The 27,723-nt window shown below is 38.4% G+C and overlaps 2 protein-coding genes and 1 long non-coding RNA gene across 8 annotated transcripts; 1 reads left to right on the top strand and 2 right to left on the bottom strand.

Annotated features, from left to right (window-relative positions):
• Positions 1–3,977: 3,977 nt before the first annotated feature.
• On the bottom strand, positions 3,978–15,956 carry LOC104442756 (general negative regulator of transcription subunit 3). Of its 3 annotated transcripts, none has more exons than XM_010056152.3 (16): positions 15,689–15,956; positions 15,463–15,594; positions 12,676–12,813; positions 12,224–12,274; positions 12,036–12,125; positions 11,804–11,950; positions 11,561–11,671; positions 10,855–10,914; positions 10,047–10,763; positions 9,393–9,563; positions 7,894–8,023; positions 7,218–7,360; positions 5,732–6,016; positions 5,504–5,623; positions 5,228–5,409; positions 3,978–4,288 (listed from the first exon to the last, which is right to left on the bottom strand). In XM_010056152.3, the coding sequence occupies exons 1-16, from the start codon at positions 15,779–15,781 to the stop codon at positions 4,222–4,224; spliced, it is 2,637 nt and encodes an 878-aa protein (XP_010054454.1). In that variant the 5' UTR covers positions 15,782–15,956; the 3' UTR covers positions 3,978–4,221. The 3 variants fall into 3 exon arrangements, with proteins under 3 accessions (XP_010054454.1, XP_010054460.1, XP_010054465.1); XM_010056158.3 differs by having other exon boundaries at positions 9,393–9,557; XM_010056163.3 differs by having other exon boundaries at positions 12,676–12,792.
• Positions 15,957–19,469: 3,513 nt separating this feature from the next.
• Positions 19,470–22,322, bottom strand: LOC104442716 (myb-related protein 1). Of its 3 annotated transcripts, none has more exons than XM_010056114.3 (7): positions 22,163–22,322; positions 21,859–22,072; positions 21,700–21,776; positions 21,474–21,531; positions 21,292–21,364; positions 21,119–21,188; positions 19,470–20,508 (listed from the first exon to the last, which is right to left on the bottom strand). In XM_010056114.3, the coding sequence occupies exons 2-7, from the start codon at positions 22,067–22,069 to the stop codon at positions 19,861–19,863; spliced, it is 1,137 nt and encodes a 378-aa protein (XP_010054416.1). In that variant the 5' UTR covers positions 22,070–22,072; positions 22,163–22,322; the 3' UTR covers positions 19,470–19,860. The 3 variants fall into 3 exon arrangements, with proteins under 3 accessions (XP_010054416.1, XP_010054431.1, XP_010054436.1); XM_010056129.3 differs by having other exon boundaries at positions 19,470–20,505; positions 22,163–22,321; XM_010056134.3 differs by lacking the exon at positions 22,163–22,322 and having other exon boundaries at positions 21,897–22,037.
• A 185-nt stretch (positions 22,323–22,507) lies between these two features.
• On the top strand, positions 22,508–27,142 carry LOC104442745. Of its 2 annotated transcripts, XR_005546032.1 has the most exons (4): positions 22,508–23,596; positions 24,450–25,221; positions 25,345–25,580; positions 25,880–27,142. It is a non-coding gene; the product is annotated as an uncharacterized LOC104442745 (long non-coding RNA). The 2 variants fall into 2 exon arrangements; XR_725166.3 differs by having other exon boundaries at positions 22,508–25,221.
• The last annotated feature ends 581 nt before the right edge of the window (positions 27,143–27,723 follow it).

Here is a 27,723-nt window from a genome sequence, read left to right as displayed (position 1 = left end):
AAGTTCACACCGAAAGTTTGTCCGGTGCTTTGAACCTCGCGACTCTGCTCGGTGCATCCCCGGATCGACATCATTCGGTGGACCGTGTCGTCCGATAGCGACTTAAATCAATCTCAAATTCTGTCGATTAATAATGTCCCGTACGTGCTAGAACTTTTCACTTTCCAAAGTTTGACGAAGCTAGTAGCTGATTTCCCGACGTGCTTTGTCGGTTCGACTGTAAGGCAATCCTCGCCGACCACGTTGTTGTTGCTGCTGTCATGTTGGCAACTGCTCTTCCACTGTACGAGACGTGGCGAAGGCATGTATTATTTTCCTCCCCGTTTTTTCTAATGTTCTAATTAGTTGGTCGTCACCATTTTTCTACGACGAAAATTTAAGTCAACATCAGGATAGAGGAGATGAATGATTAGCATGTAGCAAAATTACAAACGAATAATACATGTTTTTTTTGTCACCATTAAGAAGACGGCCGGCCAACAAAGGTAGGAGCTGGCTGATTACCTTAACATGTCTAGAATCAGGTAAACGCGCGCGGGGTGCAATCTCGTCCATTAAACATACTCATTAATCAAACTTAGAAAAAATTAATTTTTAGGCACCAGCTGTCAGGGGAAGCAGCGGGTGGGTGGGGGTTTACTGAGATACAAAACCCTAGATACAGGAGAAAAAAATTCTGGGGTTTTTCAAATTCAAATCTCGACAAGTGAGGAGCATTTCCAAGGTCGATAAACAGTCATTTCGTTAACAGCCCTCGAAATACTATTAAAGAAAACCGAGCATTCAAAAGAAGGTGGTGCGGTCGTATTGAACTTCTCTGGCCATACTGGCCTTGGGAGGTTTAGGGCTGACAAACGAAATTTAATTACTCCACATAATTATCTAATTAATAATTATTTAGATAATTTGGTCTGTTCAACTGCCGCTGCCTGGAGTCGCATCTTTAGCAATTTTTTTTTAATAAATGGCGAAGTATGGTGAACTTGAATATATAGAATTATTTCAAAGCACATGTCCGAATCTGTCCCTGCAAATGGCTCCTACCGCTACAGAGATTAGGTTCGGCTTCTATATTGTGAAAATTGACTAGATTGGTGGGGCTCGCCCTTTGATGTCTTGATCTGTAGGAACTTTCTCATTTAGAGATCAAAGTTAGGCTCTTAGTTGAAAAAGTAATAAGTCTTAGGGAAATCCTAACGTTGAGTACGCGCTATCTCGTATGTAGGCATGCAACGGTTTTACGAATCATAGGAAGTGACCGAATAAGTTTAATAGTGTTTTAAACTCAATATCCCCAAGCAAATGATCTGCATTCCCATGTGGGGGTATTCGTGGCGATAAGGGACACGAAGGGATGAAGAAATTAAACGCATATGGCGCACAACGTTGCCCCGCGTAACAATTTTTGTGAGGTTCATATGTTGTGTCTTTGCTGGAAGTTTTTCCGGTGGGATTGGAAAAAGTGAAGCTGCAAATATGACAACCAAAAAGAAATTAGAGAGAGAGAGAGAGAGAGAAATGGTCGGCAATGCCAATAGCCACTTTTGAGGAGCACACGAGCCATGCCGTGGCTGTGACTCATCAAAAGAATCGAAATCTTCAGTTCTAAGGAACAATGGCACCTTTTTGGTCAATGGCAAAAAATCTTATCGTTTGTTTCATTCAGAATAATAGTACTTTTGGTCGACCATTGCCTTCTCTCCCTTCTCTCCCTAGTCCTTTAGGATAAGAGTTTAGTAGAGGTGTTAAGATGGGTCATGAACCAATTTTTGGGCTCATATTTTATTTATATGGATTGTATATAGGTCAGAAAGTTTTAAAAACCCAACTAAACATGGGTCTAAAAAGTGAGTCTAATTTAAATGAGTTAAAAATTGATAAGAAATTGTGACTTATTTTCGATCCCTTTAAAATATTAAGTGGGTTGGAACCTTAGAACCCATTTATAAATTTAACCCAAGCCCCACACAATCTTTCCTCTTTAACTTTATAAATATATATATTAAAGAAATTGAAATTATAATTATTTTCCATACTTCAATTTTCTTTTTTTTTTTTTTTTTTTTTTTTTTTTCTTTCTTTTTCCTCCTTCCTTAGCCGGTGGCCGACAGGACAACGGCTGGCTTTTGAGCTCGCCCGCACGTGAGCTTGTGGTCACCGACAACGGGCGAGGCTCAAGCCCCGTCCGACGCCGGCGAACTCAATCTCTCCTGGGCCAGTCGTCGGCCATCGTCATTGCTGGCGGCTGGCCAAAGAATAAGAAAAAGAAAAGAGAAATAGAAAAAAATAATAATTAAAAATTATATTTTAAAAAATGAAAATTATAAAAATTATATTTAAAAAATAAAAATAATTCAAAAATCGATTTTTAAAAAATTATAAAAATAAATTTTCCATTAAATTTGTATTGCATGAAAGTGTTTTAGCAATACTTTTTTTTATAAAAAAAAATCATAAAAATGAGATTTCTTAGGTTTAGTTAAAGATTTTTCATGTTACAGTTTTCAATTGCTCAATAGTATGTTCACTTTAAATAAGAGAAGCATGTGCATGGTCTAATTTTTTTATAAATATTTTAATTTATAGGTTTTTTTAAACTTTTTTTTATTTTATTTACTATTTTTTATTTAATTCTAGTATATTAATAGGTTTTAACAATACGGGTCAGGTCGGATATAGGTCACTTAATTTACATTACATAAATATGGGTCAAAAATGGGTCAAACCCAACTCGACCTGACCCACCCATTTGACGGGTCTAGAGTTTGATAACTTCTTCTCGCATCTTACAACAAGAAATCGAAACTGGCGAATTATCAGTGCCGGTGACTTGGCCCAGCGCACAAGCCATTTCGTGTTTGTGAGTCAGGGCCATCTGCCAACGAGTAAGTTCGCTATCCAGCATGTGTTCCGACCACAAGGATGGCTTCAGACAGAGCAGTTGACCTAGAATAAGGTCAAGATATTCTTGCAGGATATCTCGGAACTGCTTGTTACTGTCGTGGACTTGTAAATGTTTGGATGGGTTCGTGTATCTGATTTCTTTGTATATATGAGCCTAGGGCGTGTCAAGGCCAGTGCATGCACGTTTCTATCAGTGTGATAAAGGCTCAAACAAGGGTTCGTATTCATGTTTGAATAAGAAAAAACACTGGAAGCGTTACAGCATCTTGTGCATTTCATCTAACGCATGGCGTGCCTTAATGTCCAGGCATTTCCTACACATATGTTCATTACTGATGTGTTGTCTATAAACCTGGGTACTTTGAATCATCTACAACCAAGCAAACTGGCCAGGACATGGATAATAAATAAAATAAAAGAAAAAAACTGGCCAGGTCGAGTCATGATTAATCCAGTGTTCATGAACCGGTCATAAGCGTTATTGGGTGTGCTGGCCCATACAAGTGGAGCATCATGCCTAATTTGAGTGCAATAGTGCTGTGGAAGTGAACAAAGGGGCAAGGCTCGGATTGTCCATGCCCATGTTACATCGTGCTGTGCGTCACATGACCCGTGGAATGTGCTCGCGATCGTGTTCGCTTCCGCTCAATTGGGTACGACCTGGCCAAGGGATGGTGTGCTCGGCAGCATCATAGGGCTGAGAAATCCATGACATTCCACCATGGCAGATCCTTTCGTAAGTCGATTTTTTTAAAGATACACAGGCGTAATAACCCAAAGCTACAAGTACGACCGTCTGTATACAAACTAATGATGCTAACTGCGACTTCTGTAAACATGGTATGTACCACATAGTTACCCCATTCTACACATCGAAAAATGTGATTGTCCCTAGATCCCACGCCGCTGCATCAATAGTGATATGGTCTTCAATGAGAATGAACAGTGTGTCCCTGGTTAGACAGGGATGGACCCAACATAAATGTGCACCACTATGCTAACATTTGACCGACCATGCGTCAGTAACTTGGGAACAAAAAACAGATCAAAGGCTCAAATCCATGAGGACAAGCTGATAGAAATGCAAAGCGCTTCCACTGATAAGACTGTTCTAGCAAATGAGACACATCCTCCAAAAACTGGGATACCAAAAGAAAGAGGAATTCATAGAGTATAAAAAACTAAAGGGTGCATTTTACAAGAGAACTGTCACATTGAGCTGGGAAGAGAAGAAAAGCTTATTTACCAAGAGAGTTGGATAATAAACCATAACTATGGATTGCATTAACGGTAGCGCAACATCTTATACACATCTGTTTACGACATCAATTCGTCTTCAAGGTAGTTATACTCGAATCTGAACTCAGTCTTGATCCTTTGACACCTGAGGCCCAATCAAATTACGCAAGGTCACAATAAAAGACAGATGTATCTTGTCCTAACTTACAGGAAACAAATGTCAATGCATTAATTAATTAACGATTTAAACATGCTATATACCAATGCATTAAAGCAGTCGACTTTTTTTTTTTTTCCTTCTATTTTTAAAAGCAAGGAATCTTCAGCAAGACCATGAAATAACATATTTTCAGAATCTCAGCCATCAATAGAACAAAAGATCAAGGAACTTTTGATGAAACACAAACTAAATCAACAACAAGAACTATCATAAAGATCACCCTTCGATGATGTATGAAATAATAAAAGAATTGATTTAAACAAAGGAAAAAGATTTCAGAGGGACAAATGTTAATTTGAGTGGAGAAATTGTTGAACATACTACTCATAAAAAGTGTGTGCTTTGTAGAGGGATCAAGCCAAATTAGTAGTGAGAAGAGATACACTGGGTACTACAGTCTAAGAGGAAGGAAGCATGGGAAATTTCTTGGAAGAGAACATTCTTTTAAATTGGAGGATTTCCTTCTGCAATATCTTTCTTGAGAGCCCATGTGATGGAGCCAGCGGCAGTTTTTCTTCAGCTATGTAGTATAAGTATATAGTTTCATTCTAATTGTTCTTGTATTATCCTATCAAAAACCCATCTGCACCTTCCTCAAACTAGAGTTTATGCTGCTGGAGTGTGTGTTTCTCAACCTGTCCTCCAATGAACCACCATTTTGAATAAGAAAAACTCATAATGGTTCAGGATACAAGTCAGGCAAGTATTCCCCTCATAATTCAGAGTTCTATGCATTGCATAAAATTCTGACGCGTCAAAATAGCAACTTTTAAGTGAGATAGAGCTTTGACCCCAAAAATTTAAAAAAAAAAAAAAAATTTGAGATATTGCACAGATTATGAAGGGAAAGTTGATCGAACGTACCATCCATGTTTTAGGTCATCATTTGAAACATGGAAATCAAAATAGACATAAGTTCCTTGCTCGAATTCATCAGTTGCAATCTGCGGCTCCTCATGCCGCTGAAACCATGTATTGTATTTCTTGTGATATCTCCAAGATTGCTTTTTCAACTCTTTTGCAGCTAAATACTGTTGATAGGTGTTCTGCAGATAATTATTTATATGATGTCATGCTCTGGGAGTGACTATATCATAGTAAAAGGAAACAATCCCTTAAAATTATATAGAGGAGAATCACCTGCTGATAGTAAAACGCAAAGAAAAGTGTATCAGGACCTAATCTTTCCCAAAAGAGAGGGTTATTGACAAGTGGTGCCTGTACTTGAGGAAAGCTAGGAGGTGTCATAGTAGGGTGTCTCTGAAAGAAGAAAACATTTGAAATAAGATGAAACGAATGGCAAACCAGTCTAAGATGCTGCAGTGCTAGATGCTGTGCAAATGTAAAAAAATTTAGCAGGGATCATACCGGAACGTAGCTCCTCAGCCGTTCAGAGTCCTTGGGTTGAGGAAGTCTGTGATATGCAGCCTCAAGCATTTGGAGATTGTATAACTGATCCTGCATTCCTCCACTATTAGTACTAACAGTTGATCCACTGAGATAATCTCCTATAGCACCAAGATCAGAAACACTCTTCCGCCCAATGACACCAAGGCTTGCAGAAGGTTGAGCGGACAGCAGAGGTTGTCCAGGAGATAGGTCAGTATCCCTAGGCACTTGAGAAGGCTCAGTGAAAGAAGCAGCTGCTCCAGCCTGTATAATGGTAAACAGCAACAATGTAAAACCTCTCTTTTTTTATCATTTCATCATGGTCTTGTAGAATTGCTTTTGCTCCGTCTTGAATCCCAAACTAGTTAAATCATACCAGAACAAGATCATGCAACCAACCTCACAAGGCTCGCTGCGGTTCAATCATCTAAATTTCTCTCTTTGGTCATCAATCATCTCAGTTCGATCTTTTTTCAACCACCCTTGTAGAGCTCCATTTAGTTTTATACATTTTCAAATTAGATCAATCATCAAACTAAGTGAGGATGGGCGCATCAAAAACATGTAAACTAGTAAATCGTGTTAAAAGGAACCCCACTTGACCCCTGCCATATATAAACTAATGAATCACATCCAGATTCATGATGTAAATTCGAATCCAATCCACATAAGAGCAGACCTAGCAGTGGTACACCAGATCCTTAAATTAGTTATGCACTTCAACTGTTTTTTCTCTGCTATTATATGAACCCTAACCTGGACCCATGCCACGTGGGAGCTTCGTGAATAGGCCTGCCCTTTTTAGCAACCACTTATATAAACCACCAACATTCCCATCAAACAGTTTATATATTTTCTTTTTTAGGAGAATTTTTTTTTTCCCCAAAAAATCCATGTGATCTTGTCTTGTAATTCCTAAGAAGACAATTATGGCACCAGATGACTCTCTCACTGGCAGCCCACAAGCCATTACTTCTAGGATTTGGTGAATATAAGTAAAACTATCCTCAAAAAAGAATAATGATAAACTGGAAAGAGCTTAACACTAAGTGAAGCCACTGTCACCCGTATAAACCCTGACCAGGTAATCTGATATAGCACTATACAGTTGCATGGTACATAGGAAACGGTTCACTCATATTGAAACGAAGACAATATTCTAAACTACCTGGGTTATCTTGCAAATCTAATGATTACCCATCGTACACAGTAAACACATATAATGATACCCCTAACCTAACAAGTTAAGTTTCCATCCCAAGGTGAAATCTATATAATAAAAATGGTGATAAAGATGGCTTTAAAAAGGACCACTGGCATTTATCCATTAAATTAAAATCAGAGCAAATTAGTCGTATGTGTAAGAAATTAATTGATTAATTGCACCTTACAGTATATAAACAGAACAAAAGAAATAGTGAAAGACCATTAAAAGTTTAACTAATAGAATAATAATTGCACGTACAGAAGCATCTAATGGGCGTGGAGATTTCAAATCATCATCATTCGTGCTCTTGCCAATTCCAGTAACAGAAGCAGGCTCAGCAGTTGAATCATCGGGCATATTCTGCTGTTGCTGCTGCTCCTCCAGTTTAGCAAGGCCAGTTCCTGCAGATAAACAGTTCAGTCCAACATGCGGTCACGATAGAGTCAAGGCTATGAATGACTGTAAAATCCATACGGAGAAATCTACACCATCCATTGTTGCATCTACGATAATTCCCACGCCCCCCCCAAAAAAAGAAAAAAAAGAAAAGAAAACCAATCCACCAATTAAAATACTAAAAGATAAAACTCAATCCTTGTTCTAAAATGAGCTCTTTATAAGAACATCACAAATTTAGGAACATCAAAAGAACCACATTCTAGCCATGCAGTAACTAACAGAAGCACAAAAGAGATATCATAAGGAAATCAGTGCCAACAGACTGAAAGGATTAACTTCCTTCCTCCTGTGGTAAAGAAAATAGTTGTTCAGTGATATTCACAAAACACCCCTAGCAGAAATAAAATAATGCAAAGCCAAACCTCCCTGAGATGCCTCCTCCCAATTTCAACGAACACATCACAACCATAAAATCAACAATACAGGATGTAACTCCTAAATCAAAAACGATCTGTTGGATTAGTGGATGTCAGACCTTGTGGACTAGACTGTTGGATGGGACTTGGTTGTTGAATAGTGGCAGCCACTGCACCATTAACACCTGGTGTCTGTAATCCTAATCCAAGACCACCTTGAGGAGCAACTGATGCGGTTGGAGCATTGAACTACAAAAATGAAGTGTCTCAGTTAAATAACTAACTACATGAAACTAGACAAAAATATCATAAAAAAATCGAAGCTGAAATCTGATGCTATATAAACCACGTGACAGTTCACTAGGAATTGAATCACACAAGGAAGCAAATAACTTCATAGAAATGGTTCCAGCTACAAAGCACGAAAACCATCACCCTCACATATAAAAGCATTCTTAAATCTCAAATCAGGTTAGTCTGACTGTGTAAGAAAGGTCTCAAATTCATTGCACATAACTAGATGCACATTCTTCGATAATCCAGCAAATGCAAAAACTTTGGGTCCATTGTGTTCACATTACATCAGGAATCTTTTCAAGCTTAAAGGCATGACGCACTAAAGCAAACTTTCACCAGAATCTCAACCGAAACAATCAGCTTGAAGTTAGTCCCAGGGAAGTATGAGATACTCATCAAAATTCTAAGAATTTTTTTTTTTTAACTGACTCAACCAAAATTAAGGAATGGATCAAGCTACCAGGCCTACTGTTGAGTTCAACTCTTTATATCTAAATTGGGCTCTTCTAAAGGGTACCTTCATAAATGAAAGGTGAGGAGGAACACTTTATCTTCGCCCCTAGCACAGAGATTTTATCATAGAAAGTGACAATGCGACAATATAAACGTATGAGCATAGTATAAAGGAAAGAAGGGGCATAGCAGAGAAAACATAGAAGAATGCAGCAGATAGAAGCTATTGGGTAAGGAGATTTAGACAGCACATGCCGTGATAACATTACAGCAGGCAAGGATAAGACAATCGAGCAGCACATCTTAGGAAGTCGTAATACTAAATCTTTTGGGCCAAAATGATGTTATGTATCGCCAAAAATGCCAATCTATCTATATCTGTGCACTGAACTGAGAGCCATGTCATGCACAGAACAGTGATAAAGAGATATGACCATACCAATGAGATCCACTTGCCAAAATTTCAGTTACCATTTGACATCCTAAGTTTTGGTGCGCCATGTCAAATTCCTTAAATTGGAAGTAACATCTGACATCCTAAATTTTTGTGTTGACCACAGACATGCCACCTAAACAGCAGTCATGGTTCATCCGGTGTATGACACATTATCAACTTATTTTCTTTTCATCCAAATTTGCAAGAAATCCTAATGCCATCTCGAGGAGTTCAGCAAAATATATAAGATAGAATTGGATGTAACTGGCCCCCCTCCCTTCCACTCCCCCACCATATGCTCTGGCATTGCTTCTTTAAGAGTAGCATATCCACCTATTGCAACATATCAGCATACTCAACATAACCAAACCCCCTGCCCCCCTAAAAAAGAAAAAAAAAGAAAACCACAACCACTACACAAACATAGAGAACCTGTGGCAAGAGTGGGTTTTGCTGCTGTGGAGAGAACTGCTTATGGTTTCCTCCTGCCAGCGGAGGCATGCCCAGAATGTTGCTGTGTCCCTGCTGTTGTACTTGTTGGAGCCGTTGCAAAAATTTCTCCCTCTGGTCAGGTGCTATTTCAGTTCTTCCTCGCAACTGCACCTAGGAGATGACACGCATAAAGTATATCCAACAAGGGAGCATGATACTGCTCTAAACAACACAATAGTAAAGCATAATATGCAGAACAAAGCAAACATTATGATTCTGGAAATACTACAAGTATGACCTGGATGTAGAAACACTTAAACAAGATACTGACAAAAGAAAAAGCTAAGCTTATTACAGGGGGAAATAACTTGAAAATCCACAAGAACATGGCTGCCTTTAAATAGAAAAAAAAAACAAAATGAACTCCTGGAAAGCACAGGATAGAAAGCAAATAGCACTCATACAAATTTGTAAAATTACCCATCTCTAAAACGACATCAACTTTAAGGTTCCTGAAGGACCAACAACTAAGTGGCCTTCACAGAAATATAGTGGCTATCGCATAACACTGGGATCACTTCACGTTAAATTGGAGGCTCAATGTGGACCCCATCAAAACAAAAGAGACTGTGTGTTCAAACAGTAGTGATGTACCGCTTCATTCTGAGGAAAGGAACTTCCAGGCCTCCACGGCATATTGGACACTACAGGAGGCGAAAATACTCGGCTGGCTATTGCTGTGTTGTCAACACCACTAGCAGGATCAACTAAGGCGCTTCCGTCGTTAGCCTTCATGCTTTGTGGCAAAACCTGTCTGTTACCAAACGGGGATACTGGAGGCTGCACCAAGCCACTGCTACCGAGTCTATCATCAGCTCCTAAAATATTCCTCTTTGCCATGTCAGAAGCAGAAGGAACTGCACCAAGGGCTGCATTGCTAGATACAGAATTACTTGATAGGGGAAGATTGGATAATGTTTGGCTGGATAGAGGACCCTTTCCTATTCCTCTAACAAGTCCAGCATCAGCTAAAGCCGGAGATGATCTACGGGCAGGATGGTTCCCATTTTCCTCTTCTTTAATTGGACTAGCAAGGCCTGCAGTTGAACTAGAAGCACCTGCAATTTCGGAAGTACCTCGAACAGAAGGTACACCTGCCGTCGTAGTTGATGCTCCCGTCACGCTATGAGAAGGAATATTGGATGCAACAGGTATGGCCTGACCAGCAGGTGCTGCTGATGGAGAGACCACTACATTAATTTTCGCAGGTGGCATTTTTGTGGGAACATCAGAACTGCCATCAAGAGAGCTCAACTCCTCAACTTGTTCCTGGGCTGGTGTAACTTGTTGGTGACTGGCCGTGGTAGTGGTCTGGTAAGGAAATTCTCTTTATAAATATTTACCGAATGTTTCTATGACTATTCTTGCAATGAAGTATATGTAACAACATAAAACAACCTACCCCTACTGTTGGTTGAGATGCTGTTGCAGTCAGAGAAGTCTTTAAGCCTAGAGGTGTTGCCTGCCAATGGATATAAAAATACTCGTGTAGTAAGGGCAGTGGCCAGAAACTCAAAAGAGGGATTTAAGTATCAGGCAAAAGAGAGCAGAAAATTCAGCTTAACCATTTTTCAAATGTCTCAACAAAACCAAATGGTATCAATGTCACAACTAAACCATAAGTTAACAAACCAAAACATATTGTAGGCATGTGGACACCAAGAAAATAGGGTACTTTAGAGCAATCATCACAAAAAGGGTGTCAATGCTTCCTCAGAAACTGGAGCTTTCAAGATAAGCTTGATCAATTCCGTAAATTGGAAAAGAAGACTTAAGAAATGAAGCTCGAGGTACAAGTTCCAAAGCACTCCACCATCTCCATTTCCCAAACAAGGCAGTTGAAATTGTTGATCAATAACTAAAAAGAGTTCACTTTTCTTCTGAAGTTCTCAGAATGAAAAAACTCTATTGTCTACACGACATAGGACAAAGCTACCTTCGGAAATACCAAAAGAAAGGCAGGTTTCATGCCACCTATCTGTACTTTTATGCCAATTTCCCCAGGCAACCCACAAGAGAATGGGGAAAAAAGATCACTCATAATGGAGATTGTTCTCTGCATGCAATGAATTAAAAAAGCAAGGCATGTTTCACTTTAAAAGATTTACCTTGATGAGACCAGGAGGACCAATGGTTACCAATTCTTCAAGAGATTCAACCTTATCTAATGGTAATGTGCTATAGAGTTCCTCAACATCACTGAATTCGTCAAAATCGTCCTGCAGATATCATAGTTTGAACTAAGATCAGCATACAAATAAAATGATCTAGAGAGACATGCGGTACAAAAAACAACCCACATGCAAGAGGATAAAAAAGGAATAGCAATTTCGATTTTTATAGACACCAACCTGATTACGTTCAACATAATCATCCAAGAACTCCTTAACATCATTGACCTGGTCAGGACTCAATTCATCATTATCCAAAAGTCTCAAAATCAGTTCCAACTTTAATATATGAGCCTTGTGCCGAGTAATAGATGTCTCTAAATGTGTCTGCAAAAGTAAACCAACATCATTAGAAAGACCATTGGATAAGAAAACTTCCATGTCAATTGAAGCGCCTTTTCACACTAGGTACCAATCTGGCAGGTTTTGTTTTTCCTTTCTTAACAGATAGCCCCTCAACCTCAGCTTCAAAGATATCAATCTGGGTTTCCAATTCCCCAACCTACACATTCCACACAGTCATATCAGTCAAACAAATGTTTTTGACAATAGGCACTCTGTGAAAGATAAAACAGATGAGCAAAAGATCCATTTCCATACCACTGTGTTCAACCAGTCCCTAGTTTCTGATTTAGCCTTCTCTCTTGGATCCTGAATGAGACAACGCATTATGGGTTTAGACATAAACCATAAACAGGAAAGCTAGTTGCAAAAATATGCCACTACTTGACTGATAGAGCTGATTTCACGAAAGGCTGCATGGGAAATATGTATGATGTCACCAAAAGATGCAAACATAATACATACATCAAACAAGGCACTCAACAGCAGCTTACCTTAACCATGCAGAATTGGGAAAAGCCAAATCTTAGAATGACAGCATGGGAAACTGAAAGCAATGATAAGTACACACAAACTGAAACAAGAAAAGGTGCTCTCAGATAAATCACTACAGTGACCACAGCGTTCAACTTGAATTCATCTAAATCCTACTTTCCACCTACTGACATAACCAGTCAAGAGAACAAGGCCAGCGAGGTTGCATGTCTTACAGTTTTTGGTTGTTGACCCAGCCCTTCCTTAGAGAATGCTTTTGTTTTAGTCTCCTTTTCGCAGATCTTAAATCTCTCCATTTCGCGCTCAATAAGCTTGCGTGCATCCACCAGAGCCTGCTCATAAGAGGCACTAACCTATGTCAACATATAAGCAAAAGAAGACATATTAATTGCCATCTCGAGGTCCAGAAACAAACAATCAAAAGATGATACAAACACAAAGCAAATATCAAGAAACAATGGAAGATGAACTCAATATCATACGCAGAAAACGAGAGAGAGAGTGAGAGAGAGCCCTAATGACATGAGTGACTAACAATGCTCAAAGTGCTCTACCAGAAAACAGAGTTCAGGGAGAATCAAATACACAAAGCATAGCAAACTGCAAGAATATACACATCATTACCCACAACATAGCAACGAAAACACATTTATACATGCCACACAGAGAGAAAAACGTGCATTTACACACATAAACCAGGAATTCCTTTGTCAAGGTGAGTTATCATGAGTAAAAAGACAAAAGGAAAAGGAAAAGAGAAAGAGAAAACAAGGGTTGTTTTGTCTCCACAATCCATTTCAATGAAACAACAGAGAAGCTACCTTTTACACTACATTATTTTCACATGCTTGATCCGCAAATGGACATAGAGTTGATTACAAATATTATACATACATAGGCCAATTTAGCAGTCCTACATATCTACTGCTGGACCAGCTATTATCCCTTTTCTCTTACCAATGCCTTAGCATCCCCTGAAATGTCCCTTACAGAAGAGGAAATAACGTCAGTTGTTGCACACACTGCGGATTGATATAGCTCATGCTAATCAATGTCAGTGTGGCAGCAAAGCAACTAACCCCCGCCGCTTCTAATTTGGAACACAAGCTGCAATAGACTTTCAGATGGTATGGTCTTATTGGTCGTCACAACACATTATTTGATGACTGGGTGTGTGACAACATCGAATTTCTTTCTCTTCCTTTTGCCACCAATAAAAGGGAAAATACAACTTGAGTAGAATGGTAAAGGACATTTTCTCCAAATATAGATGCTAATTGACTTCTTCTTAACAGCAGATAAATGGAAGAGCTAAAAGGGAACACATGAAGCAACAATTCAATCATGATATCTTATAATGTGTGAGCGTGCACCACCTAAATAACAGAAATAAAAGGACTTATTAAAGTACCTAGTAGTTTGGCAGTCATCATCCAGGAAATGTTAGCTTAGAATCAATAGACACGTTTTTTTTATGTTTAGACTGTCACAATGTTAAAGCAACAATATAACCCTATTTTCCAAAAGTAGCGCATACTAAAAGAGCATAAATCATGCCAATTTTTTGGTCTCTCAGGTAACATATTTTTGCATACGGTTGGAAAAATCAAATAAAACATCAATTTGTGAGAGCTTAATTTGTGGTTCAATACAATCATCAACTCATTATGTGGAAAGAGTTCATCCTGCCACCATGGCATGGCTGACTCTAGAACTAGGTATTATTTGCCCATTCTGCTATGGCTTACCCAAAAAAGGGGGAAAAACCACCTGTCATTATCCATGGATAAGTGAAACTTCAAAATGAGTTCCTATCAAAGGTTGGTAATGAAGTCATGGTCTCGACTTCATAGACAGTGGACTGGCAAAATCTAAATTATCAGTGCCATGAAATACAATTGATTTCACATGCACTGAGCATAGATTCTGCCCACACAACACGGAACGGAACTTATCCTCCCGTCAATGCAGCAAGACTAACCATCAATGTTAAAGAATGAAATTCAAACTTCAATGTCATCAATGCTAATTGATGATATGACACCATGCTTGTCACACCATTGTGATCAGACCACCAACTTTTTCATTGCCAAAATATCTCAAGTAAAAAGTACATCTTCCAACACAAAGGGAGTCAAAACATGTTAACTCATGTCACTTTAACTTTTGAGTTCACTTATGGGTAGTGGCACTAACTTCATTCCAACTAATAATTCTTTTCTGAAAGTTTCAACAAAACCAAAACAAACCATAGACATGTGACCCAAACCAGACAAAACTTGCACACAACTTTAACTACATTTAGTGATTTGGAAGTGTTGAACCTCATCAGATTAAGCAATTGGACCAATTTAATTACTTAGAACCAAAGGTTCTTTTCAGCTCCAACTTGAGCAAACCTTTAACTTCTCATTTTGATATCTACTAATTTTTCAAGCTAAAACAAGCACAAACCAATTATGATGCAGCCTGGGACATCAGTTCTCCAAACAGATGGACTGAGAAAAAAAAAACTGATAACCCAATTTTTACTCAGCCCAAAATCAGAAATAAACTGATAAATCTAAATCATCAGCTGGTGCATTGTGGCTTAGAAATAGATTATCGACCATTTCTTTTTCTTTTTCTTTTCCTTTTCCTTTTTTAAAGAATAATTTTAGTCAAGTGTGTTTGTGTTGTCTTATGAAGTGTTTCTATCCATTGAACCTTCTGATGCTCATGCCCAGGGGGACTATCTCATTAAGCGGGTCATGTAATTTAATAGTATTCGCAATTGCCAACCCTACATTCACATCGCCAGCATCCTAACAACACTGAACTGCAGACGATTAAACGAAGCAATAACCAGAAAAGCGTCGCTTCCACGGAACGCCCAGAGCAGTCGAAGAACTGATTATACAAAGAACATAACGGCAGACGAAACGAAACGATCGGCGGACGAGAAAAACTCCCGCGACTCCAAACGACAAAACTACGCCGAGAGAGTGAAACGCAGAGACCACCTTCTTGTCCTTGATTTCGCTGGACTGTATCCACGTCTTGATCTGGTCCCTGTACCTCTGCAGCTTCTTAATCTCCTTCTTCAGTTCCGCCTCGAACTTCTCCTTCTGGTTCGCATTGTCCGTGTCGTAAACCTGAAAGCGACGGAGAAGAATAAGAGACAGGGCGATCGATCAGCAAGCTCGGAGAAAGCTCGGCGCGCGGAGAGGGTGGGGAAATCCACCTCACCTTGTTCCAGATGCTGTCGAAGACGTCGACGCCCTCCTGGACCTTCTTCAGCACTCTGTCGATCTCTCCCTGAAGTTTCCGGCTGGCTCCCATGGTGAGCTGTGAGCTTGGGTCGTCTTCCGGCTGCGCGGCGGCGTCCGATCGACGGCGACGGCGAGGTTCGTCGTGCGAGGCGCGGGGAATCGCTCGGGTGAGGGCGATGGGTTTCAGTGGATTTTGGGTCTCTGCTCAGGTCGGCTTCTGTTCGCTCGGAAACTGCAATGAAGAGAGAGAGAGAAGGAGAGACTGGTTCTGGCGTTCGGGCTCGAACCCACCGGGTCAATGGGCTGGGCTTCGAGGTGGCTCCCGCCTTCCTTGGGGCGAGTTGTAAAAAGCCAGAACTTGTTGGCCTTCCCAGTAATATAACAGGAACTATTATTTTTGGGAAAAATTACATAATTGATCCCTAAACTTCAGTCCAATATGCAATGTATACCCTGAACTTTTAGGCCCTGTTTAGTTCAGCATTTGGAATGGGCATTGAGACTCTAAAGTTTCTTAGCCAAATGTAAACGTGATTGGTTCATGTTTTTGTTCGACTTTAGGAAAATATAATTGCATCTCCAAAGAACTTTAAAGTCTTAATCCAAAACAGGTCCTGAGATACTTTAGGAACTTGCATTTTTGAAATGCAAGTTGGTTATTGTTCATTTTTTCCAAAACCACCGCACGGAAAAGCTAATCGAAGGCCAACGACCGCCGGCCAAGAGGTCGCGCGTGCTGGCAATCATCACCGAACCTCAGGTGACGGTCATTGGGGTCGAGCTACCCCAGGCGATGGCCGAACCACCTAGGTGTCACCCGACCCAAGCGACCAGTTGCCTGAGGTCACACAACCTCAAGTGATAGCATCCGGCGACCAAATTCATCGGTCTGATTGCTAGATCTAGCGGTCGATCGCCGAGATCCAAATGGCCCGGCAGCCAAATCTAGCCGGTCGGTGGCTAGACTTAAAAAAATATATACAAATGTTTTTTTGTTTTTTTAATTTAATAAATTTATTTATAAATGTAAATTTTACCAAATAGTATTTTGCCAAAGTTGTTTTTCAATACATTTTAGAATTACAATTCACCAAATGCTATTTACATTTCGAAAAACTTAATTCACCCAGAGGTATTTGCATTTTTATAAAGACATTCCCCAAAAGCCAAACCAAATGAGGCCTTAATTTATTTGACATAGTCTATTAATTTTTTAATTATTTGATGTGGACTTTGGATTTTTTGTACATGTTTACTCTAGCCCTTAATGATATGAAGATATTTACTGTTTTTTTTAAACTTGAATTAATCAAATGATAACATTAAACATTTTCATTTAGATAGAACTATATTGAACACACTCCAAAAACTCTTGAACACGAATGAAAAATCCAAGAATCATATCGAATAATTTAAAAAATCCAACAACCACTTTAAATAAATTAAAAGTTAATGCATTACACTACACATTAAATTAAAGTTTGGGGACTACATTAAATAAATTAAAGATCCATGGACCATATTGCGTGCCGGGCTAAAGTTATTGGACCATTTATATCATTATCTCTTATTTTCAAGACCTATCAAAGAATTTTCATTCCTCTTATCTCAAAAGAAAAATTGCAATGACTTGATATTGATAAAATAATACCAAAAAAATGTGAATTTGTTAATAATTTTATATAAAATCACGAGCCCTTATGATCATGCAAAGAGTCCATTATGCATGACAACTGATAATCGAATTTAAGCAGTGTATCAAAGAACAAGAATTCACCCTCCATAAAAATAAAAAAAAACGAATAAAACGACTTACATAGTGGATAAAATTGAGTTGAGATTTGGAAGTTGAGTTTATGCACAAAATCATCTCGTGCTTCAAATTTTCGCATGGAAATTAATTTCTTGATTAATTAAGACCTTATTTGGCAACATACCAAATAATAATCGATTATTTTGTTTTGTTTATAATAAAAAGCACAAAATTCCATTTAATAAATTTTTTATTCCTAAAAACAAATTTGTTATCGAATAGATTTTGAATAGAATAAATAAATAAATAAATAAGTTATGTTTTTATTATAGAATAAATAAATAAATAAATAAATAATTGTGTTTTTATTATCTGAAACAACTCTAAAATCAAGAGGAATCATTTTTTTTTCCTTTTTCCTTGCTTCCTTTCCTTTTCTCTTTCTTCCTTTATGAGAAAAGGAAAGAAAAAGAAAGGAAGAAAAGGAAAAGAAAATTAGAAAAATATAATAAAATAAAATTTAAGGCATAAAAAAAAATTTAAATGTTATATCAAACACATTTTTATCATAGAAATAAAAATTTTGAACAATTACTAAGGGCACGAATGATAATCATTCTAGCCATAAATTGATTTATGAAAGAGAAATAATTTTTCTATTTATATTTCTAGATAAATTTCTAAGTAAAAATATGCATTTTATAATGACACAAAATTTCTATTTTCAAAATAGAAATTCGTTTAATAACGATACAAAATTTATCAATTTCCGACGATCGGTGGACGAACGGGTGATTGATGGGCGGCAACGAGCGACCGGGCAGACGACGACTAGTGGTTGGCAACCAATGGCGGTGGCCGACGGCTGGGAGTGGCAACAACAGATGGTGAATGGCGGGGGCGATTAGTGACCAACAACGGCCGACGGTGGCGGTCAAGAGTGGTGACAATGGACGATGAATGGTGGATGGCGACAACAAATGAACAACTGACTAATAGAGAGGATAAAGATCTAGAATTTTTTTATTTCTCATTTATATTCAAGAAATATAAAAGAAAAAAATTTACTTCTAATTTTTGTTTCAAACCTATTTTTGAATATAAATTCGTTTCAAAAATAGAAAAATGAAATAATTTTACCAAACAGAATTCTATTATAGAAAAGTCTCGAAATAAAAAATAGTTATGGAATAGAAATAGAATGTTTATCACGCGCGTTCTAAATGCCTTCAAATATTCAGAAATTTGTTTAGGGAACAAAATAAAAATAATTATATATATAAATAAAAATTATTTTAAAAAATAGAATGATTATCGAATATATATTAAATTGAAAGAGAAAATTCTTATATTTCTCAATTCCCTTCTCATTGAATTGAGAAGTAATCTATCAAATGGGAAGCCAAAAACAGATAGATAAAAAAAAAAAAGTGCGGTGTCAATTCCATTCATCTCAACTGTCGAAAGGTGTCTAATGGAAAAATTTACACGATCCAAGTGAAATATATTCCGCAAGCCACGAGAATCTACAAATAAAGAAAATTGGACAGGAAATATTCTCTAACCTTTTTTGCATGGTGGTGGGTCTTGTCTTTTTTTGGTCGGTCTATGGTGGGTCTTGTCAAAAGCATTGCAGAGTCGTAAAGGCATTTTGAAACTGATCACGTTAATTTTGTGAGAAAAATAAATAATATATAAAAATCATTTTTAAAATAGTAATTTATATTATTTATAAAAATATCATTCAAATTATTTACTTTTTAGGAAACAAACGGAGTGACATTATCACTTTTCACTTTCATAACTCGACATTATGATTTTTATGCATTCTTTTGCAAATAAAAAATGATTTGAAAAATATTTTGGTTAAAATAATTATTAAGATAATTAGTCAATAAAAATATTTTGATTATTAGAAATTTTTTTGTTCAAAATCATTTTTCCTTATATATATATTATATTCTAAAGAGTATACACTTCGACGTTGAATATTTCGTTCGAGAAATTTTGGACGAGATAAGTTTTGTATTTTTTTTCATTTTTTTCCTTAATTTTTTTTCTTTTGTGTCGAGTGACACCATATTTTTTTCGTCCGTTTACGCACTACATGACCATCTTCCCGCTCATCAAAACCTCACTAAAAATATTAAGTGAAAAGAAAATGCGGAAAAAAAAAAAAATCTCTAAAAGCATCTGGTTTGTTTTTTTTTTTTTTTTTTGGTCGAACTAAAAGCATCTGGTTCAATTCGCTTTTATTCTCACTTTCCCGCTACAGACTGGGCTACGAAGTCGACGGACGTCCCCCGGCGCCAAACTCCGGCGGTTGCTCCGGCGGAACTCGGCGACGCGAACTCTCTTCGTCTCCTCCTCCGTAAGCTCGCCGCGAGCGCCGCCTTTTAGCTCCAGCCGAAACCGTTCAGGTCTTCGTCGCGAACGTTCAGGTCCAGCTTCGATCGGAGGCGAGAGCTTCCGTAACCGAGCGACAATCCCTCGCGTCCCGCCTCGATCGAGCCCGTCTCGTCGTCGCTGGTTCGTCTGGGGCTCGCGAGCTTGATTTTCTCGTCGACTCGCCCGTTCGTTCCCTCGGAGGAGCTCCGGTAACCGCAGGTCGTGGATAAATCACAAATCGCCCTCTTCACTCTCTCTTCCGCGTCTTCGGGAACGGTCTGACCCCTCCTGCGATCGTCTGCGATGTCCGACGGGAGCAGGAACGGGTTAGGATGATGATCCCTCGATCGCGATCCGTCGACGTCCTCCTCCCGGTCCTTTTGCGGTCTTTCGCACGTCAGGCAACTGTCGAGCGAACCATCGGTGTTCTGGTTCATTTGCATCTGGTGAAGATGGATGTCGACCACATCGGGGAATGTGGAGCTTAGGCTATCGGCGGACACTTTAGAGACCAGCTCGGAGAGTTGATATTTGGCCGCTTCGAGTCCGACGGAGCCCGAGTCGTGTCTTCCGAGAGTCTCTTGAGCTTTCTCCAGCACAGCCTGTAGATATTTTCCCTGTGCTTCTATATGCAGCTGCATGTGTCTCTGAGCCTGCTTAAGTTTGGCGCACAGATTCTCAGTCTTTTGCGATGTGCTTCAGATTCTTTAATTTTTGAACGATACAGAAGTAACAAGCTAGAAATATCAAGTACTCAACCTCTAATCGAAAGCTTATAGTTAGTCGAAAAGGTTGGGGGTGGTGGATATTATGTTCACAATAAGTTTGTCTCTGGCCTCAATTGTTAAGAAAAATCTTGATACGTGGTCTTCATTTTCATGCTTTCAACATCGAACTTCATATTGTTAATATATCTGAACGGAGCAGTTTTGTAAATGAATATGATTGTAAATTCCCTTTTCACAGATAAGTATCGACAGATGAAATCTATTTATAAATCATTCTGTTTTAGCTGAACAAATGTGTTTCTCTTTTCTAGGAAATGGTAGGTATGTCACGGACTAGTCATTTTTGGAATGTTTCCGCTTAGCGTGCATATTGGTCCTACTTTGACACTTAAGCACATGAGAGTTCCTTCTTTAGCATCATTTGAATGTTTTTCCTGACATATTCACATGCACAGCGTCTCTGTTGAGTCGTTCTTGATATTGTTGGGAAATGGTCCATTCATTCTGTCTCTACATGAATTTTGAACAAATACTATACCTCCATTTGCTCATGCAGCCTTCTCTGCACTTCAATTTGGACCTGAAATGCTTCGCTTATATGCAAGTTTCTGCATTCAAGAAGTTCACTTTCAGAGTATGAATTGCTTAGGAAATATTGCACATGCCAACTTATGTAGACAAGTGAAAATAGAAACTCTTTTATGTTCTTACTTGTTAACTTGTATTCCAATACTTGAATTGTTCAGATGAGGTCCATTTGCTTCTGACACTTTTACTTCTGCCACTGGTTACACAACAATAAGAAAATTGGTTTGTTAATTTGTTTATTGCTCAGTGCTCACTGAATTAGGGAATAAAAAAGAAACAATTGAAGAGAACAGATTTTGTTTTACCAGCTCTGTTTGTCCCGTTGGTTGCTTGTCCATGCAGATTCTTGCTAAGCCTGTATTTCTGCCACAAAAGTACGATGCTAGGATTTATTATACAAGTTTATGCTCACGGCTGTCAAATCAGAGACAAAATAGCGATTTGTACTGCCTGTTGCCATAACCTGATTTGTTTCTCTCCAAATCTCATGTTGAATATTATAAGCTCTGTGGGACTATGTGAAAAGTTTACCTGTAGATGACTCTTTAAATGGTACAAGGTAAGTCCTGGAATCCCCATAGCTTTCAAAATTGATTTTGGAGTAGCCTCTGTAAATAACACGACGAAATAAGCATACTTTGGCAATGTACTTATGAAAAACTTTAAAGTGATCTCATCTTCCATACTCACTATCTGCTCCTCCAAGCTGATTGACTGCTTCTACAAACCTTTTATGGAGGTCTGTGGTCCATTTTAGCCTAGGCTTAGCATCGGTTGAGAGTATGAGTCCTGAATCTCCAGGGCCATTTGCAGCTTGCAGAAGCAGATGCCTTTCTGAAAGGATGGACATCCTTGAAGAAGGATGGAAGTTCTTTCCTCCATAGAGACTATGATTGTGCATTATCTACAACAAAGAGAATGTAACTAGTATGAAGCTTAATCATAAGAGCTGTCCAAAACCAAACCTGGTTTGAGGTCAGTTATATATGATTACCTTTTCTCTGTCCAAATATGCTGGTCTTGATATCTGGAAGTCAGTGCAGTTACGTTGTTGCTGAAGAGCTCTAGGTCTGGTTCACTGCATTAAGAAGACTTTCTTTCTAGTGCCCTTTCTTATGTTGTCCCGTAGGTCTCTCTTGAATGAAAGGCATGCTTGTGCATGGATTTATAGGGCTTTCTGATTTCCCCTTTTGAGAGTTTGTGAGGGTATTGTGGTCATTAAGGCATAGAATATTTGTCACAGCAAAAGTAGTGGACCCAATCCAACTTCTACAGGGACTTGGAAAAAAAAAAGAATTGTTTGTTCTGGTTTGCTAACAAGCTCTAAAATCCATCTTCAATTTCCTATCTCAGATAATCTTACTCGTTTGGCAAGAGGCATAAACTAATATACATATGCAAATATGTTCATTGTGCTTCCGTGCATTGATGCGTTTCTTTCTTATTCGTCTGCTTGGCAAAGGTTGGAATCATATTCCCATGGAGGCATTCTCTGACTCGGATTGAAAGAGTCCACTGGTTTTGTTGTCTTGACAACTTCATAGTCATAAAAAGTTTTTGTTCTAAGAGTGGATTTTCAGGATTCCAAGCCTCTGCCTGAACTTAAGAGTAGTGGGAATTTTGTTTTTCCAAGACATTGCCCTAACTAATCGTAAAATGAAGGAAAATGAATTGCTTCATTTCTGCCTGGCAATCCATATTAAGGGCTGTAGATGTAGACACCAAAGAATGTCTTTATTTGCTACATTTGGAGTATGTAGGAGAAGATTCTATTGACTGGTCATTAGAGGCCTTTGTATAAGATACGCTAAAAAAGGCAAAGGGGGCTCCTCCCCCTTGGAGTTTTAGAAGGCAAGGAATAAATTCCACTTTCTCTCCATCAGAAGTTTAGTACTGATTCAGCTGTAAGGGAATAAACAAAAAGTCGTTCCAGATTTCTTTTAGTTCTTTAGTTGGCATAAGACAGCTGGTCTAGCCCCAGCGAATCTATGCATCCTAAGCTCCAGGAACCCAGTGAGAAAACAAAAGGGGGACTGTACTTGCTTGCACACTTTTATTAGTAAATGATAGGACAATAGTGCCTTGAGTGGACCACCTACCTTGTCCTTGACTCATCCTGCTTCAAATTTCTAATCGCTTGCCCCATTTTGCAGTTTCCTTCTTTCAAATTGTTTTCTTATTTTCTATATGCAAGATGCTTCTTGGAAGATTCACAAACATAAAAAGAGTTTGTTGCTGGATGCAGTTAAAGACAACTTTTGTGTGCAACTACTTGCACTGATATGTTCGCAAGTTAAAGAGAGAGAAATAATGTCAGAATTGGAATCTGCGGTTAAGTACATTATACATACTAATGCTAATTATTGTACTCTCCATCCAGGTAGTTTCTGTGGGCACCGACAGTTTGACACCCATCTATGACTGAACAGTATGTACATTAAGCCTTCAGGTCAAAGCAGTTTAAATTTGTAAATGGTAGTGCTGTTGCATTGTGTCAATCTCAGAGGTATACTGGCTTGTTATAGTGTGCATTGTAATGACAACTGTGGTTTTATGGTGATGAGTATTATAGTGCAACTATACCCTTATGATATAAAGTTTTGAATCTGCAAATGAGCGTGATGGATGCTATAGCCGAAGGACAGTTCATTGGTATCAGTGTAACTGTAGTCGTGTCTGAAAGATTAATTTGTTTAATGTGCAAATCTGGGGGAGCCATTGCATAGTTAGACTAATTAGTTGTACCTACCTTAGTACCTATAGGATAATTGGAAAGAATATCATCTATGCTTCTACATGATCAACATCTAATGTGGAATAAATATGTATACCCGTGTGATATAGAGTGAATAAAATTTACAATAGAGAATGATGAATGCTATAGCAGAAATGTACTTCATCAAAACCAGTGCAAAGTAGTCAATTCCACTATATATTAATTTGCTTAATGCGCATCAGTGTGAGAGCAGTGGTTGTCTGGCCACATTATGCAACCATGCCTACCGATATAATATTTGGAAAGAATAATATCTATGATGCTGTAAAATCCACAGCTAATGCAGAATAAATTCATACATGGGTCCATAAAGACACAAGCTACTATTCACTATCTAATTACCCTTACGGCAGTGATCTATAATTTATCTATCGGTGAAGACATGGTCGATAAACAGAACCATTTAGTGCATTTTAGTGATGTCAGAACAAACACTGCGAACTGCAGATCAGAGCAGAGCTCCAGAATTATGGATGTATTCCTTGCAATGATGAATTTACTTTAGTTCTGCAGCAGAGATCAATCAATTTGGTAGGGGGATATCTTATGCTATCTCGAAGACTCAATGAAGTGGAGGCCGTTACCAAACTGACTAAGTAAGAATGCCTAAATAGTTTGTTAGCATGTTGATGGAGTAAATTACTCAAACGTCATTTGGTCTTCACAAGAAAACAGAGCAAATGCTCATGCCCTCTAAAGTCAATTTCAGCACTCATTGATTTTTATTTGTTGTGATTTATTATTGGCACCATTCAAAGGACATTTAATAGCATGCTTCAAACTGAACTGTTTATTGCCAGGGGTTCACGATTATACTTCACCAAATTGTAGTCTATTACTTGTGGATGTTTTCTTTTTGCCTCTTTCCGCTCTAGTTTTTTCTTGCTGATAAAAAAGGTCTGCTGATAACTTTTGCTTCTTCAGAGGGAGGAGGCTACAGTAGCTTCACACTGGAATTGTTCTAGTTTTGATGCTTGCATGAATATGCTGAACTAATTTTCAAGAAAATCATATGAAGTTGATATATGTGCACGATAGTGTTATTTTCTTTATTCTTTTGGCAAGAATGGCTAGTGCTATTACTTTCTTCTGCTCGCATATCTGATTGGTGAGAGGTACTTGGAAAAAGTGTTTGCTTTTACTTGATGTTGTCGTGAAGGCCTCATTTTGGTCTCTCCCCCGTGGACGAAGGCATTTTCATCTTGCGGAGAGTAAAGGAGGGAGCATCCATCGAATAATTATCACCACCTGTAGAAGCTCTTTGAGCTTCTTATCCTGTAGGTTTCCTTTTTTTTTTTTTCAAATTTTATTTTATTTTTTAAATTCTTTATAGAGGAAATGTTCTTTGTACTTAGATTTGCTTTTGTAGATATTTTATCATTGTTAAACTTATTCTGCAGGTACGGCTTGGTTCTGAAAAGCAAGACATCATCATCGGCTCTCAGAATCATTTTAGAGACTATCATAAGCAATGGCATCGCAAAATGCTTATTGGTGCTTATCTGTCTTGTGACGCGCCAACGCATTAGCCAAAAAAGGAAGTGAGCATAATGGCTACAGGAAAGCTATCCCGGAGGATCAAAAGCTGGAGGAGGGGAAGGAAGATAAAAGCGCACAGATTCCATTGAAATCGAATGTAAGAATCTTAACTCGAACTGAAATGCATGAGCCATATTCTCAAGTTAAGAATATGATTATTCGTTTCTTCCGAAAGCTACAAAGAATGGATGCTCACTTATATGCTCCTTTTAGCTAATCAATCTGATGCTCTTCAAAACCTATGATTACTATATTGTCATTGTATTTCCTCATTAGCAGAGTATCACCGCAAAAGGAGATTAATATTAATAAGCCCGAAGTGACATACAGGGATCCCCGAGTACCATCTCTCACCCGTTCTCTTGAGCAACTTTGCCTTTTGAATTCAACTTGCAGGAATATATAGGGGCGCTTGTGAGTCTCTCAGAAATTAGGTTTGGCACTTGCTTGCATCCTTGAATCTGTTGCGGTCAAGCGGTGAGAACATCAGCATGTCGAACTATCCATATCTCATGCCTCAGAACTGTTCAGTATGATTATTCTTTTCTGTGATCGATTCCACCAAGACAAACAAGAATTTTCAGAGCTCCACATGTCAGCTTCAAAAGAGTAATCGACTTTTAGAGTTGCGACGTCAGGTTATTACTCTCAGAGTTAACAGGCTTAGCTCTGTGTATTATTCTAGAAAAATACATCTCAGAGGAAGTGCAACTATTTTCCCTTTTTCAATGTCAAGCTGCATTTGGTAATTTAATCGGTTTTCCTCTAGTCAGAGACAGTAATCTAATGTTAAAAGACTTCCATTTCCTAAAACCTCTGGTGCCTAACGATTCCCCTAGTCCCATGATTTTCATTTCTTATCTCAGATGCCATGTTAAATTATAGAAATTGACAATGGTCTCTAAGCACTACGCTTAGAAAGAAGGAAAAAAATGCCTCGGTTTGCTTTTGTGCCTAGAACGAAGAATGTTTTTCACAAAGCAATCCCTTCCAACCATGCCTTTTCTCTTTTATATTCTCGAATCAATCCGATCTTAAAGTACAGGATTCATCCTGGAGCAAGCGTCCCCATCATGCATATATTCCTACCCCCCCAATTCATTTGTTTTGTTACCCGAGATCTAATCCAAGAATATCAAGTCCGCTGCGGCTGTGCTGTATGGTCCTACTGCATCTCGCCTTTCTTATCGGCCTCTATATCCATTCTTTCCGGTTTAAGGAACATATGCCCTTGACTTTTCAGTTCGTGCCGTAAAGCTGATCCAAAAGTTTCCCTTTTTTCGTGTTTGTATATGTGTATGACCCGGTACAGATTTATCGGCGTACTTGAGCCCCCCCACAGGAACGAGGATCATGTCTTCAAAAGGGATCCTGAAATCCACAGGAGGCGGACCGACCGACCGACGATATGAGGTCGTGAAGACGAGTGGAGATGCGTCGCACCGTTAATTGCTCGCGTGGCGATGAAAACGGAACGTGGTTGATTCGATTTCGTACTTCAGGTTGATCTGCTGAAGTGGTCGTGGGATTATAGAAAATGATAGATGGTTTGGATAAAAGTGCCCATCAAAATAAATTCTTATAACACTATCGAATCTTTTAGATCATGGTATAAATTTTGTAGTGGAGTCGCCCTCCATATGAATGACTAATGGGTTGCATGGCAATACTATAATCTATTGATATAGTGTTTTACATCAAGAGCAAACAAAGTATGTATTTTGATGAAATGATTCGATTGAATTAATTGAAAATAAGGAAATTTGAATTGGGATAGAAAAGAAGTTCGACGTAGGATTTGGCCCCATTTGATATTTGTCTAAGGTTGATAACGTTAACAGACACTTGTTAGTCCAAAAAAAAAAAAAAACGCACTTCAAAAACTTAAAACACGAGTCCATGACTTTTTATCTCTATTTTGGGACAAAACATCCACAAATAGACAAAATCAAGAAGCATACACATTCTCGTCTCAATTCCAAACATTACATCGATATTGACTTCCCACAATCCGATCATTTCTATTATGTTCTCTTGAACTTAATCAATGAAATGCTAAGATGGATTGTGGACTCTTAAGCTTGAAAAGTTGTCGAATCCACTTTCTCGCTCATGAGTTCGTAACTTTAGAAATGAAAATGATGCAAGTCACAGTTATGATTAGATTATGTATGACTAAATATAATGTGGTATATTCCAATCGAATATTTTAAAAGTTAGAATTATATTCGATTCCCGAT

The sequence above is a fragment of the Eucalyptus grandis genome, chromosome 1, assembly GCF_016545825.1.
Source record: "Eucalyptus grandis isolate ANBG69807.140 chromosome 1, ASM1654582v1, whole genome shotgun sequence".
NCBI lineage: Eukaryota > Viridiplantae > Streptophyta > Magnoliopsida > Myrtales > Myrtaceae > Eucalyptus > Eucalyptus grandis.
The sequence above is the reverse complement of the archived record's forward strand: the minus strand, read 5'-3'. Positions and strand labels throughout refer to the sequence as shown.

Excerpts from the sequence above, each read along its gene's own strand:
- LOC104442716 (XM_010056114.3), bottom strand. The coding sequence starts at position 22,069 with ATGCACAATCATAGTCTCTATGGAGGAAAGAACTTCCATCCTTCTTCA. Across the intron at positions 21,777-21,858 it reads TCAGCTTGGAGGAGCAGATA|AGGCTACTCCAAAATCAATT; the intron begins GTGAGTATGGAA and ends TGTTATTTACAG. Across the intron at positions 20,509-21,118 it reads GGCTGCATGAGCAAATGGAG|CAGGCTCAGAGACACATGCA; the intron begins GTATAGTATTTG and ends GCCAAACTTAAG.
- LOC104442756 (XM_010056152.3), bottom strand. The coding sequence starts at position 15,781 with ATGGGAGCCAGCCGGAAACTTCAGGGAGAGATCGACAGAGTGCTGAAG. Across the intron at positions 11,951-12,035 it reads AAACAAAACCTGCCAGATTG|ACACATTTAGAGACATCTAT; the intron begins GTACCTAGTGTG and ends TTACTTTTGCAG. Across the intron at positions 10,764-10,854 it reads CATCTCAACCAACAGTAGGG|ACCACTACCACGGCCAGTCA; the intron begins GTAGGTTGTTTT and ends TTTCCTTACCAG.